The sequence below is a fragment of the Choloepus didactylus genome, chromosome X, assembly GCF_015220235.1.
Source record: "Choloepus didactylus isolate mChoDid1 chromosome X, mChoDid1.pri, whole genome shotgun sequence".
NCBI lineage: Eukaryota > Metazoa > Chordata > Mammalia > Pilosa > Megalonychidae > Choloepus > Choloepus didactylus.
The window spans coordinates 124,596,906-124,613,149 of record NC_051334.1 but is presented as its reverse complement, the minus strand read 5'-3'; the positions used below and the strand labels follow the sequence as shown (position 1 = coordinate 124,613,149).

Genomic DNA, 16,244 nt, shown 5'->3' with positions numbered 1-16,244 from the left:
TTAATTTAATTTCTTCACACCAGAAGACAGTGTATCTAGTAGAGAGAACACTAGGAGAATTAGGTTTTGATTTCTACACTGTCATTGATTTATTATGTGACACTAACAAAGTCACTTATCCGTTATTGACAAAGAATGACTCAACCCTTAATAAAGCACTTTTGTTACCTGAATATGCTTGGTTGTTGAAGACAATTCATAATCTGGTGGATATAATAATGGATATTTTGAATTAGCTTCCTTTATCCACCCTTTACTGAATTTTCTCAAGTAAGTCACAACATCTAAATCAGTTAAATTTCTTGGCTTTCTATAGTAAGTAGTAGTAAGATAATTGACTAATTTATACCAAACTATCTAGATAATAACTTTTTCATCCAGCAGGATATGACCAATATCTGCAAAGTGCAAAGGATTTAAAGAGTCATATGAACATTTCTTAAATAAATGAACAACTGCTCTGTTTATTCTCTAAGTAATTAAGCTTAATGGATTAGCTGAGGGAATTTATAATATATAGAAATACAAGTCCAGTAATAAACTATTATCAGTCAAAACAAGACTTGAAGAGTGATGTAATCTACAATTCTGAAAAACAGAAATGCAAAAAAAATCACATCTTAGCACTATCATTTAATGTATTAATTCTAATGCTCTCAAAATATTTGGGAAGCCAAAACATCAAAAGTTTCATTTTAATACTCATTAGAAAAAGCCATTTCAAGATTGTGGCAACTGGTAGAATTTAAATATAGATATTAACAGTATTGTATCAATTGTGAATTTCCTGATTTTGATACCTGCTTTGTTATATATTAGAATGTTCTAGTTCTTAGAAAATACACACTGAAATATTATTGAAGTATTTAGGGGTGAAGAGGTATATATGATGACTGCCACTTACACTCAAATGGTTTAGAGTGAAAAAAAAACCCCATACACATACATGTATGTATATATGTATGTATATATCGATATGGAGAGAGAGAATGATAGAGCAAAAGCAAATGTTAACGACTGTTGTATCTGGGTGAAGGATATATGGGAATTCTTTACACTATTTTTCAACTATTATGTAAGTTTGAAATTATTTCAAAATAAAGTTAACAGAAGCCTTTTCAAAATAGCATGCAGTGTAACAGCAAAATATATTCAAGTCTTTAACTCAATATCATGACAAAAACAGAAAATAAGAATAAGTACATTCCAAGTGGAGCTCATTCATTACTCAAAAATAAATATCTCAGATGATTTTTCTTTACAAATGCAATAATAAATAGATGTATTTATTAAGGTAGGGATTTCCTGAAAATGGAAATTTTATGGATAAAGAAATTTAAAGGCTTGTTAGGTTCTAACAGCGTCACTAAGTTTCATGGGACTTTACCTGACATGGTACTTTGCAAATTTATACAAACAAATTAGTCATAAAACAACAAAATAATTGAATATTCAACCCATTGTAGAAATGAGTTTGATCTGTGGATCTGCAGGGAGAAGCTGAATCCTGAATGGACAACTCTTTTTAACAGTATACTGTTGTAATAGAAGAACTAAACCAACCCGCAAACTTGATACCACTCAGGATATAGAGCATTCCACATAATCACTGACACTATGCCTGAACTGTCAGCAACTTCCAAAAAGGTCTAAAAAAAGACTACAGGTACATATATATTAGTTATTTCTATCTACACAGATGATATATAGCATATTATATGTGATCATTGAGACTGATATCAAATTGCATTTACATTTTAATTCTGTTACAAAGTACTGGTGATTTAAAGGAGAGATTACTATTAGATGATGGCAAGTTCTAAATGTATTACTAAATTACTATGTGCCTGTAAACGTTGAAGGCACAGACTAAGTCTTACTTGTCTTTGGGTCTCACATTATATTTACCATAGTGTCTTGCAGAGCAAATATATAATACATTTGTCAAATGAATGAGATGTTACATTTTAGAGGTTGTAAGCACAGATCTTCATTCTTGGTTGTTTGAACTGTTGGAAAGCCCTGATACTTATATTACACAACTTTAGATAGATATATAACTGTGCCAGTTTGGATGTATCATGTCCCCCAAAAGGCCATGTTCTTTAATGCAATCTTGTGGGGGCAGACGTATTTAGTCTTGATTAGGTTGGAATCTTTGGATTGGGTTGTTTCCACTGAGATGTGACCCACCGAACTATAGGTGATAACTCTGATTGGATTATTTCCATGGAGGTGTGGCCCTGCCCATTCAGCATGGGTCGTAATTAAATCACTGGAGCAGTATAAGAGCTCAGACAGAAGGAGCTTGGTGCTGCAGCTAAGAGAGACATTTTGGAGATGGCCATTGAAAGCAGACTTTTGCTGACACTTTGCTCTGGAGACACTAAGAGAGGACAGAACGTCCCAAGAGCAACATTCTGAAGAACACACAGGAGCTGAGAGAGGAGCTGGAACACAACCCAGGATCAGCAGATGCCAGCCATATGCTTTCCTAGCTAACAGAGGTTTTCCAGATGCCATCAGTGTTCTTCAGTGAAGGTATCCCACTTGATGCCTTTGTTTGGACATTTTCATGGCCATAAGACTGTAACTTTGTAACCAAATAAACCCCTTTTATAAAAGCCAATTCATTTCTGGTATTCTGCATAACGGTAGTATTAGCAAACTGGAACAATAACTAATTGTGTACAATGCCATCAATGCCCTGACCATATTAATTAATTTACTTATAGTGGTATCTGAGACTCTGTTATAAATGATAATGGGAATTACTTTTGAGGAGATACTACTTGAGAAATTATTCCAGCAGAAAAAGGGACACTAGCCCAGTATACATTAATGCTGAGTCTGGGTACAATTAAAATAGAGAAATCTGTTGCAGTAGAAAGTATTTTATGAAGTTTTTTTCATTTTAAATATATTTTAAAATATAGTGATATACACCTTAGGTTCCACCTAAAAGACAGTGTTCAAAGTCTTCTCTTTGAATTTCTCCTTAAAGTTGATGTTACATTCTCAGACCTTTTCTCTTACTGCTGGATATATATTTTGGGTAATTCATTCCTGTATTCATTAAACATTTACTGAGTAGCTACTGTGTTCCAGACATTATGTTAGGTATTGGGATGAAAAGATGAATCAGATACTGATTCTCCAACTATCTCTAAATAGCTAAAAAATATATAGTAGTTACTATGGGCCTGGAACATAGGTAAATCCTTTACCCATATTAACTAATCCAATCCTCACATCAATCCTGTAAGATAGGTACAATTAGCACCCCCATTTTACAGACGAGTAAAGTTAGGCTCAAAGAGGGTATATAACTTTCCATATATCATAAAGCTAAGAAGTGATAGATAGGGCTGAGATTTCAATTCAGTTCATCTGACCACAGGGCTTGTATTCTTAAGAACTATACCATGCTGCCTCTTTTCCATCAGGGAGTTCACTAAAGTTTAGCAAGTCTATTAACAAATATGTGTAACTGTGTTATGCATGCTCTCGTAGCCATATGTAAAGGCATACAGTGGGGGTCCTGAGTAGAATGTAGTTTTTTTTTTTTTTTTTTTTTTTTTGGATTGTTGTAAGAATTTAATCTGTTAATATATGTAAAACATGGTGCACAGTAAGTATACAAGAGAAACAGCTGTTTTCATAGCTAGCGTAATATATTATGGATATTCTTTTTTCTGCAAAGAATAAGGAAAGAACCTAACTTTGCTTTTAAAGAGGTAGAACCTGAAGGCTGGACTTGCCTTAGAGGGTGGCAAAGCAGAGTCATGGATAGGGAAACTGGCAAATGTGGTATAGATAAGGAAAGAGTCTGATAAGACAGGTGCTTAGTGTACATACCTTGAGGAAATGGGGACCAGAAACAGAGAAAAAGAGAAACAAAAAGACTAAAGGCTTCTTCCCCTTAAGCTACGTTGTCTCCAAGGCAAAGCACTGAAATTTCTTTCCTGGAGCCTCACATTTATGTTGATGATCTTGAAATTAGTGATTATGACAGTGGGAAGTATGCATCTGTCTCTTAATGTTACATTTCAGGAGGGGACCTTTTCAGATTCTAATAAACCTGAAATAAAATAACTTCAAAGTCTGCCAGCCAAATGACTTCTGTCTTATTTGTTATTGCCCCACTCATAATGGAGAGGTGTGTCCTAAGAGTCCTCCCAGACTGCTCCTGTAGTACAATCTTCCTTTCCCAAGCTGCACCAAGACATCCTTCAGGGCAAATTCAGTCCCCAGGCAGTTCTGTATTGAAGCTTTCTCTCTGTGCCACTCATCTGCTATGTGTAGCTCTGAATTTGTTCTGACACCCTACTATGAACATAGGAAATAATTCTTTTCTGTTACTGAACTTCAAGAGGCCAGTTACCAAAGCAATTGGTAGACTCTTTCTAGCCCTTGTCTTCTTCCAACTCTCATCCCCACTCTCCAACAAGTTAAGATGATTCAATCTGATGGAAGGTACAAATATGTATGCATAGATTCTACGATTTGAGAAGAGAGATCTTTGTTGCCCAGAATGTCCTTTATCTAGCAGTAGCTAGGCAGCATATGTGAATGTGACAGGGCTTTTCAGACATGATTCTTCAGACCCTTCCCTCTACAGGAGTCTTTAAGCTACTAATTCAAAAGACAAGGGCACTGTGGAAGCAGAAAACAAATTTTAAAGGTGCTCTTTGCATGGTCTGACTTTACTCTGCCATAATGTCAGGCATGCTTTGCTCCCCTACTAGCCAAGCACCAGAGAGCTGATTAGATTCCTTTTCTTTGATAATACCCATCTTATTCTGAGGCCAGTTGGGCTGTGTGGGAACTTACATAACATGCTGAAAGCAAAATATTCCTAAACAAATTACCATAAGAAACTATTTCTGTGTTTTAAGTCCTGAGCTCAAATTATGCATATGTGTTTATAAAACATCCTTTTCTAGTTGAAGAGAATGCTCTAAAATGCAACCAGAGGCCATCTCTGGGTTGTGAGATTACAGTTGAAATATTATTGCCTTGTTTTTTTTAAAAACTTTTATAGCTTTTTAAATTAAATCTATACTACTTTTTATAACCTAAAAATAGCATAAAATTAAAATCCTATTCCTTTTTCTGAGCACTGTAATAGTTTTCTAGTGTACATGTGTGTATGTGCATGTGTGTGTTAATGTGGCTGTATCTCTAGGTTATGATGCACAACTGCCCCTTTTTCTTATATGATACTTTCCTCTTTGTTGTGCCTTAAAACTAAATTTTAAAAATGTTAACAGTAAATATGTTCAATAAAAAAAGAGCATCCCACATCCATTATGTGTTAGCACTTCTCACAAGAACTTCTTTGACTTACTCTAAATGAATGAACTTAGAAAATCAATAATAAGGTACATCACATATCACTCAAGAGAAAATAATGCTCTCAAGTGGTATATTTCACAGTCTACTGCTTCCCAAGGAACCCAGAACAAGGCAAGCAAATCCTTCAGATTCAGGTTTACTAAAAATCAAACATATATAATGGATTATCTTTGACCCTAACTTTGTTCACAATTCCCCAAGAATTCAGAGCTTGGGGCCTGAGGCTGACTTCTAGATGTTATTTGAAAGTACTTAGAACAAGGAAAAAACAGAATAACTGAAAATTATGCAGAATCCTCATGAACTTGTATTGGCATTCTAGATTTGATTGAATCCATTGCAAGATACTCAGAGGCATATTGCATTTAGAATGTAGTTTTTCTCCCTAGTGACTGTGCATATGAAAAGGCTTAAAGCAGAGGTAAGTATTGAACTGAACCTCAAAGATGGTTTTGCCAGGCTGAAGAGAGTTGAAGGGAAGAACATTCTAGGTAAAAGGGGCAACATGGGCAAAGGTATGATAGGTGGAAAACAATTGGTTATTTTTGGGAAATTCTAGGTAGAGTCATCTGACTGGTATTGGGTATGGACAACTCATGAGCAGATGAGACTGGAGAGGTAAGCAGGGGCAAGATGATGGAGTCCCAAGGTGTTAGGAAGGCAAAGGAACAAATAGGATCAAAACTCTAGAGAAGAAAGCATTTCAAGAAAGAGGAAGCAAAAACCTATAGGGGAATGAGTGAATAATTTATGATATCTATAAGATAGAATCTGTAACTATGAAAATTATGAAGAAAATTTAGTGATGTGAGAAAATATTTAAGACTGTTAAATGAGAAAGATACAAAATTATATGCATAATGATTCCTATTTTGTAAAATAACTTAATGTGATATATGACATACATAGTCATTCATATGCAATATGATATATACATATACACATACCCATATATGTGGTATATATACTATACATGTGTAATATGATATATGTATAGATGGGCTATACAGATATATGTGGGTATATATATGATATACACACATGCCAAAAAGGGAATAAAATATACCCCATAATATTAACAGTGGCTCTGAGTGGTAGGAGTTTGGGGAATATTATTCTCTTTATATATATAGCTTTCTACATTTTCCAAATTCCCTACGATAAGCATGTATAATTTTTATTATAGAAAATTTAATAAAACACTTAAAATAATTCTCGATAACATGGAAAAATACAGTAAAAGGTTAAGTTAAAAAAAAAAAAACCCAGGACAGCCTTATCACAAAAGTAGTTCTCTCATCAGTATTATATGCCACAGAGTCAAGATAATAGAAAAGTAACAGTCAGATTTGACAATTAGAAGGTCCTAGTGAGTAATGAGTTGAAGAAAAAAGGCTAAATAATTTGCATTGAGAAGTAAATGGGAAGCAATAAAGTGAAAAATACCTAGTGTTGAATACTTCTTGATCTGAAGAGAAGGGAAATAGAGGAATTGTAAGCTTAAGGGAGATTGTTTTTCTTTTTAAAAGTGGGAGACTAGAGTACATTTATATGCTGGTGTGCCAAGCACCAGGAGAGAATAAAAGATTGAAAACACAGAAAAAGGAGTGAAGGAGATCAGCTGGATCAGGGAACTAAAGTGCACCAGTACAGAAAGAATTTCTTTTTGTATGGGAAATTACACTAAAAAAATCTTGTAATATATGTTTCTGAGCATTTCTATTTTGTTTTTAAGTTATACTTACAAAATGTTATTTAAAACTAAGTTATCCTAATGCAGAGTCAAGACTGTAAATTACAATCTATAAAATTTAAATTAATATAATATTATTACTTATACCTGGCATGGCTCATCTATTTATCAGATTTCCCATAATATCGCAGTTTCAATTTATGTAAGATCCTCACAAGCAATGCAGGAAAATTCCATCTGCTAGCCTAGGTCATTTCAAGGTGAGAAAGAGAAATTATTTTGGTATCTAGATATAAAAAAGAGAAAAATTCCTATTTAACGTGCCATGGTAACTTCAAAGATCTATTTTAGTGGTTAAAAATTATACCCAAAACAACAGCTTCTTGCCAACTAAGTCAGTCTATATACTTCTCCCACATAAAACTTATACACATGTCTGATTTTTGCACACATTGTACCATCTATAATGTCCCCCACCTTGCCAAACTATATGATTAACTTCCTGGAAGACTTGGATCTAAATTTACCTCCCTTAAGAAATTTTGTGGAAAAAAGCCTAATGTCATGGTATGTTTTCCCCCTACTAAGCACTTGTATATTCAATTTATAGAATTGTTTTATGACACATTTTTTATTGTTCTCACATCAGTTTCATATGTTTAAGTTCCGTCTTCCCCAAATATGCCAAACATGCTCCTGAATCAGGGCCTTTCTACTTGTTTCTTCTGTCTAGAATAGCTTCCTCTTAGATATTTGAGTGACTTGCTCTCTCCTCTCCTTCAAGTTTTGCTCAAAAGTCATTCAAAGTTCACTTTCTCAGTAATGTTATCTTAACCACTCTATTGTGGGCTATTGAAAATTGACCCCTCTACTTTTACTTTATCTCCCATCTCCCTTATTTTTCTACATAGCACTTATAATCTTCTAATATACCATGCAATTTACTTTGAAATATTTTAATTTCCAAGTCTGCTGGTAAGCACAAAAACTGCTTAAAAGTTATTCAGCCTTATTAATGGATTAACTTATACTTCTGATTTAATTTTCTTTGGGTTGAGAGGGGTTCCATCTACTTCACTTTTTGCTCTCTTATAGCCTACAGAACCAACTTTGAAAACCTGAATTTGCATTAGTCCCAATATTTCTTTTGCTAAGACATCCTTCACCTCCACAATTAGTTATATATGTATTACTTGGTCAACATTTTGGCATGAAAATCATACTCGTTATTTCTTTTTAATAAGAGTTTAAATGGTATTTTATAATTACGTCTGTACTGCAAAAAAACATGTTCAGTATTATTAGGATACTTTGTGTGATTTTTGTTATTCCAGATTCTCCCAATTGATTAATAGCCCAGTATCACAGGTCCTAGTATTTTATCTGATATAACTAAGTGATTTGTTTTGTAATATAGTTAGACAAATCATGGATCAGCTCTGAATTATCTGGAATGTATGTGGAAACCTCTTGATCAATGAGTACACACACACCTCCTTTAGTGGCTGGGATAAATTCAAGAGCTATATGCTTTTGTAAAACCACAGTTCTAAGAACTACTGTTTCTGCTATAATTAGGCTCAAAGAGTTAGCTGTGATTATATACCTGCTGGTTAACTTTTTCCTGGTTTGGGTTTTTAATACACAAACTTTGATATATATATATCTCAAATCCCAAAAAGGATTAGAGGCTGAGGCTGTTTATATATATATGAAAACAATGAGAAATCTGTGTAGATTCATAGCAGTACATGTGATCATTATCAAAAAAGAATGAAAATAAAGTCAATATTCAATATAAAAAGTACGATATAGAACAGTGATTCTCAAACTTTTCGGTCTCAACCCCTTTACATTCTTAAAAATTACTGAGGATCTTGAAAAGCTTTTGTTTATGCGTTTAATAAAATAAAACTGAGAAATTAAAATATTTTATGCATTTAAAAACAGCAATAATAAACCTATTACATAATACAAATAACATTTTTTTTAAAATGACTATATTCAAAACAAAAAAATGTAGTGTGAAGAATGGAATTGTTTTACATTTTTCCAATATCTTTAGTGTCTAGCTTAATGGAAAACAGCTGGATACCCATATCTTCTTTGGCATTCAGTATGTTTCAAAATCACATGTCACATAGCCTCTGAAAAACTCCAGTGAACACGTGAGAGAATGAGAGTGAAAAAGGCAAATAAAGCTTTAGTATTATTATGATGAAAATAGTTTTGACCTCTTAAACCCTCTGAAAAGATCTTGGGGACACCCCTAGGGATTCCTGAACCACACCGAAAACCTTGCAAAGGAATAAATCTATGAAATGCAGAAAGGAATAAAGTTAACAGCTGCAAATAATTAATTAGAAAACAGTAGAATTTATAGATCCAATTCTCTGGAGAAATTAATGTAAAGGTAAGCCTTTGGCAAGTCCAATCATGAAAAAAGAAAACAAAAATATATAATATTTGGAATGTGATCAACCATACAATCAAAGAGAATTTTTTAAAAGATTACTATTTACTCAATGTCAATAAATTTGAAAATATCAGTGAAGTAGATAATCATCTAGGAAAGTATGACTTACCAGTATTGCTGTAAGAAGCAGAAGAAAACTGGAAAAGGTCAATAACCATCGAAGAAAATGGAAAAGTTCACAAATAGTGACCTCCAAAAATGGCATAGGTTCACATACTTTTGCAAGAAAATTCTAATAACTTTCAAAGAATAGTTATTTCCCTTTACTATTTATTTTTCCAGAGCATAGTAAAATATAAAAATTGTATCAATTCGTTTTATAAACTTAGCATAACCCTGAAAAATTCTGACAGAAATAGTACAAAAAAGAAAACTATAAACCAATATCATTTATGATGGCAAAAATCCTAAATCAAATGCCATTTATGATGGCAAAAATCCTACATCAAATGCTTTCAAATCCAAATACATCATGAGACTACTGTGCCATGATCAAAGTATAGTCCTAAAGGTCTTGTGTTGTTCAGGAAGGGAATATTATAAATCATAAAAATATTTGGGAGACCAACACAAAAATGTAACTTTAAATAATTCCGTTAAAACCTTAAGGGTAACTACTAGGATAATTAAAGAAATCTGGCAAAAGTCAAAAAAAGAAAAAATAATAAAGCATGGAAAATAGTAAACATCAAGTAGGATTGCAAGAATAGGTATAAATATCATTAATCACACTTAATTTAAAGAGATTAAATTCATCTCTTATAAAACAGAAAAAAATGATTTGAGTCAAAAAGAAGAATCTAGCTGTCTGCTTCTTAAAACAGACTAACTTGAAACAAAATGTAAACAAATGGATGGACAAAGATATCTTAAGCCAGTGGTTCTCAAAGTGTTGCCTTTGGACCAGCAGCATCATTACCAACTGTGAATCTGTTAGAAATGCAAATTATAGGGCCCCACAACAAACCTACTGAATCAGAAACAGATGCTTGGGCCCAATAATCTGCATTTTAACACACTCCCCAGGTAATATGGATGCCTACTCAAATTTGAGAACCATTGCCCTGAAAGTTAACTAAAAGAAAAGAGAAATGGTAAATATAACTATCAGATAGAATAGAATTCAAGACAAAGAGACAGCAACAAATTCCATATTGATTATGGATAATATTCACCAATAAGATACTATTCACTTATAAAACTTTACACATTATATCAATATCTAAAGGAAAATCTTTTAGAAATATCAGGAGAAAGGAACAAAACCACCATCATAAAGAAAAGCCAGTACCCTTCTCAGGGAAATGGGCAATAAACATAATTAAAAAATAAGCGTGTGGAATATTTGAATTACATTTTAAAAGCTTGGTATAATAAGGAACTTCATACCTAATAAATAATTTTTTTCTAAGTTTGGGGAGGGGTAAAGAGGAACTCAAATTTAAAATTGGAAAATATAAGTAATGAACAATAATGAAACTCTATACTTCAAAACCTAGGGAATGAAGCCGAAACATTACCCATGGAAGATTTCAGTTTTTAAAGCTTTTGGAAGGAAAAAAAAAACAAGGGAATAAATGAACCAAGCTTTCAACACAAGAATCTAATAGAAGAAAAAAATATGAACAAAAGAAGTAGAAAGAATTAAAGATGATAGCAGAAATTAAGTAGGAAGCATCTCCCCACTGTAGACTTCTTAATTAGTAAAGCCAAGAGTTTTTCTTTTTTTTTTTGAATACTAGTAAAATGGACAAACCCCTGGTAAGTCTATAAGTCTAATCACAAAAAAAGGTGAAAACACAAACATTAGGAATGTGAACAGGGGCATAACTAACAACAGAGACTAAAAAATATAGATTACTATGTGCAACTTTGAGATCTATGTGAAATGAAATTTCCTAGTGAAATATCCAACTCACAAAAGTAGACTCAAGAAGAAGTGTTGTTGGTTTCATCACATTTTCTATGAGAAATTGCAAATAAGTCATTTCCCCCACCCAACCCTAGCCCAAGGCTCAGAAATTTTTATGGGTAAACTCTACCAAACCTTCAATTAACACAATTTCTGGAAGCACAGAAAAATGGGCAAGCTTCCTAACTCATTCCAGTAGGCTAGTATAAACCTGATATCAAAATTGGATTGAAATGGTACCCCTCCAGAAAAACAAGACCTGTGGACTAAATTCACTTAAATATACAGATGTACAAGTAATAATAATAAAACAATAATCATGAACAAGTAGGTATTATCCCTGGAATGCAAAAGTGGTTCAATACTAGAATATCTATTTACATACTTTATTTCATTCATTCCTTTATTCAACAAACACTTACTGAATGCCTATTATGTGCCAGATATTGTTCCAGGCAAAGGAATACATATAGCAGTGGAAAACACAGACAGGGTCCTTGCCCTCACGGAGCTTATAAACTAGTGGGGGAAGAAAACAACAAGTAAAGTAATTTCAAAGTGTTATCAATTATAAGAAGGGCATTTGCAGGGTGATGTAATAAGAATAAATGGAGAGGGATACTTCTTTAATTAGTCCTTTCTAATATGTTTTATATATTTGAGCTGAAACATGAGGATGGGAAAGAACTTTCCAAAAAGAAAAAGCTTGTGACCCTAACAGGAAGATTGGATTGCGGTCTAAGTGCAATGGGGTACAATTGAAGAGATTTAGGCAGAAGAGTGTCATGATCTAACTTCCATTTTAAAAAGTTATCTTGAAGGTCACAATAGTGGTTACCATTAGGATAGGGTATTAACTGTGAGAGAGCATGAGGGAGCCTTTTGGGGCTCTGAAAATGTTCTATATCTTGATTTTGGGGGAGTGGTTACCTAGGTGTGTGTGTGTGTGTGTGTGTGTGTATAAATTTATCAAGCTGTATGTTTAAGACCTCACTTTACTCTGTGAGAGTTATACCTTAATTTAAAAATAAACAAAATCAGTGGCTGCTGTATGGAAAGTGAATTGCAGATGGGCAACAGGATGACCAGGTAGGAGGTTACTGTAGTAGCCTAGATAAGAGAAGATAATGTCATGGGTTAGGGTGGTAATAGTAGAGATGAAGAGAAATGAACCAATTTCAAACCTATTTTGGAGATAGAAGTAATCAGACATGCTGGTGGATTGGGATATAGATCCTCATGAAGAAACTGAAGTTATATTTCTTACCTCATCCCACACAAAATAAATGCCAACTGGATTAAGGAGCTAAATAGAAAAAACAAAAAACAAAACAAAATTAAAACATTAGAACAAAATACATGAACATTCTTTCATAATCTTTGGTCATAGTTGGAATTCATAAGCAAGGTCCCAAAACTAGAAACCATAAAGTTGACAGATTTGACTACATAAAAATTATAAATTTCAGAAGCATAAAAAAGCACCATAAACAAAGTTAAGATAAAAGGGACAGAGCGTGAGAAACTACTTTGCAATATATAGCAGACAAAAATTTAATACCCGTTAGCAAAGAAATCCTATAAATTAATTAGAAAAATTCAAATGACACAATTTAATACATAGTAAAAGGATATAAACAAGCAATTCAGGGAAATTTATGTAAGTGGCCAATAAACACATGAAAGGATGCTCACCCTCATCAGTAATCAGACAAATGGAAAATAAAATAATGAAGTGCCATCAGATAAACTAAAAAAAAAACCTGATTGTTCTGATTACCTCCTTGTCACTCCATTTGTGAATGAGGGATCCCCAACCCTAAATAGCATGAGAAGTCCAAACACACTACAGCTGACACTGGACAGTTGAGACTTACAGCAGTTTGTAAATTAGCACAACCTTTTCCAAAGGTGATTTGTCAATATTCATTAAATTAAAAATTCAAATATCCTAAAATCCAGCAATTTCACTGCTAGGAATCCATTCAACAGAAATATCTTATATTTTAATGTGCATTCTAAGATGTTAAGTGTCTAATAGTGAAAAACTAATAACTGCCTGAAATTACAAATTATTTATTCATAAGGGAATAATTATATAAATTATGGTACATCCATACCATACTATGTACAGACATAGATGAAAGATGCCTGACATATATTAAGTGGAAATAGCAAATCACACAATGCCATACAATAATTTTTTTTTTCAAACTGCTGACAATTTGGAGTTTTGAGAGGAAATCTGAAAGTGAGGAAGGAGGTGAAAGGGATCTTTATTGTTAAACATTTTATTGTTAAAATTTTTAAACATATAGCAAATCTGAAAGAATTTTACAGTAGACACCAGTATATCAACTTCCTAGATTTTGCCATCAACATTTTGCTATATTTGAGTTTTACACTTTTTACACAATATACCTTTAAATATATGGTTTGGATTTTTTTTAGCACATGGATATAATACCTTTTTAAATAAAAAACATTGTTTCAATAAATCAATCGATATTACTTTCAATCAGAACAAAATCAAATCAGAATAAAAACAAAATATATTTTTACAAATTATTGTCCCTCTCAATGCTTCTTCTAGAGTACAATTTTTTCTAGAGTAAATATTCAATTCTAAAAACCAAAAAATCAACCAACACTTAAAGTAGTAATGCACTACTGCCTTATTCCATGCTTGAGATAAAATCATTTCCATTGTTTCATCCCTAAAATGACTATCTTGCTTTTATGACTTGGTTATTTCAATCATCCTTGGCCACACATTTCTATAACTTCTTCTTTTCCTTATAATTGGATATGACTCTAATTGCATATTTTTAGACCCAGTTATCTTTTCACTTTCAAATTTCTGCTCATGCACGTCATAGTAACTATAATTATAGTATAACTATAGTAATTATACCATAGTATCTACGTTTTAACATTGTGACTACAGCATTATAAAAAGGACTGAAAAGCGGTAAATGTAGAAAGTTATCATCTTTCTCCCTCCACTACTTTCTCTATTTTGTTTGCAACTTTATTTCTTCCTCACTCCATATGACTGTAGTACTATAATTCCCCTTAATTCCATCTCTTATAGAAAAAAAAAATGTTTTAGACCAGTTGCTAATGACGAGCTGGCATTTTCAGGTTAACTTCCTACTTTAGTTATAGAAAAATTGAACATCTCTGATCAGCACTGACCGTGGTAAATAAGAAACATGAAAATGAGAATTCCAAGCCTTCTCACAAAATCACACAATCAAAGTGATATTTATGTAATTGTTACACTCAAAGACATAAATGTGATGTTTCAATAATGTAAATTGTTAAGGAATAAATTACGGAACATACCTTTTTGGATAAAGGTTAAAACATGCAAAACCGCCATTGCTTACAACTATTATGCTGAAATAAAATCTATACACACTTCAACCAATATAGACCGTTCTATCTCTACAATTGGAATGGGAATGAAACTAAGATAAATTCAACTGTAGTCAAACGTATAACGAATGCTTGACTGTAACATCAACATGCTTGCCATATTAAATTTAAGATGTATTCAGACAGTTCCTTAAAGGCCACTCTATAATCAACGTAAGACACGTGCAAACGCATATTTCGTTGTCATTCATGAAAATTTGCTTACCGTCACTGCTGGCTTGTTACTAACAACACGAGTGCCCCTTCCTTTCCTTTCCGTTAACGCAAGCTCATGAAAACTATTTTGTTTTTAACCCTCTGTCGTCCCTCCGTTAACTTACTGTTAAAATCGTGTTCTTCAGGTTGCTTGTTGTTCAACCAGGTATCTCCATACGGATCTTCGGATCTTCGTTATTCCACAGCGTCAGGCAATGAGCTCTCCCGCCCCTTAAAGGCCTCTCTGGCTTCTCTTGGTGTGCTCTATTTCTGAAGGGAGTTTCTAAAGAGATAAAAGTCCAAGGTCTCCCCACAGAGGATGCTATCTATGCACAAGATCCCCTGGCCTAATCTTTTCTCATTGTAAGGACACAAGACTCTAGAAATCTTCACTTCTATGCCTTTAAGAATATTTTTATAAACAAGAGCGTTCAAGTTGGGGGCCAGGTAACACTTTTCTTGGTACACCCCGTCTGAGATCTTCACATAACCATAAAGGGGAAGCCTGGGCATCTGGTCACGTGGCTCATCCTTTAACAGGTATCTTTGGCTAGCCAGCACAGCGACAGGCACCACCTCCGAGAGGGTGACCCACTGACCAGGTGAATCCATAACTTTGTCAAGAACCTTTTGGATCCAGGCCCTGGGCCCTTGGGCGTCGGCTCTTTGAATCACCCCTCCCGGGACCCCAGCCCGATCTCTCTCAGGGTTTGGCTGGCCTACCCTAGCCTGTGAGGGGCCAGGTTGAGGATGGTCTGACTCACCAGACATTGTGGGGAAATTGCTTACCCTCTCCCCTGCAAAAAGCCAACTTCCCTAGTCCAACACCTGATAAAGAGAAACCGCGCGCTTAGGCGACGTTCGCTACTCTGCCTCTGCTGACCCGCGACGGTCTGTACCGTAAAGGCGCAGAGAAGACATTATGCTTGCGCTCGCCAGCAACATAGTTCCGCCTTTCGCTCCGCCCCCTTCCGCTCCGAGGCCTTGTTGCTAAGCAGTCACACCAGCGTATTATTTAACAGATCCTCCAATCTTATGCCGGGTGGATTGCCGCGTAGGGGAGGGTGGCGGGCGAGGGGAAAGAGGAAGGCGCGGGAGCCGGAGCTCCCAAAGCAAAACCAAACGGAGGGGAAGGGTGAAGGAAACTCGTGGCTCCCCTGGAAAGGAGG

General features: G+C 34.2%; 1 protein-coding gene across 1 annotated transcript in view; it reads right to left on the bottom strand.

The window, feature by feature from the left end:
- RADX (RPA1 related single stranded DNA binding protein, X-linked) overlaps positions 1–15,998 on the bottom strand; it is a 101,105-nt gene extending 85,107 nt beyond the window's left edge. The window contains 6 exon segments of the mRNA XM_037820875.1: positions 1,458–1,574; positions 1,577–1,649; positions 7,216–7,337; positions 15,201–15,267; positions 15,270–15,371; positions 15,373–15,998. Of these exon segments, the coding sequence (XP_037676803.1) occupies positions 1,458–1,574; positions 1,577–1,649; positions 7,216–7,337; positions 15,201–15,267; positions 15,270–15,371; positions 15,373–15,846 (955 nt within the window). The 5' untranslated portion in view covers positions 15,847–15,998.
- Positions 15,999–16,244: the final 246 nt, after the last annotated feature.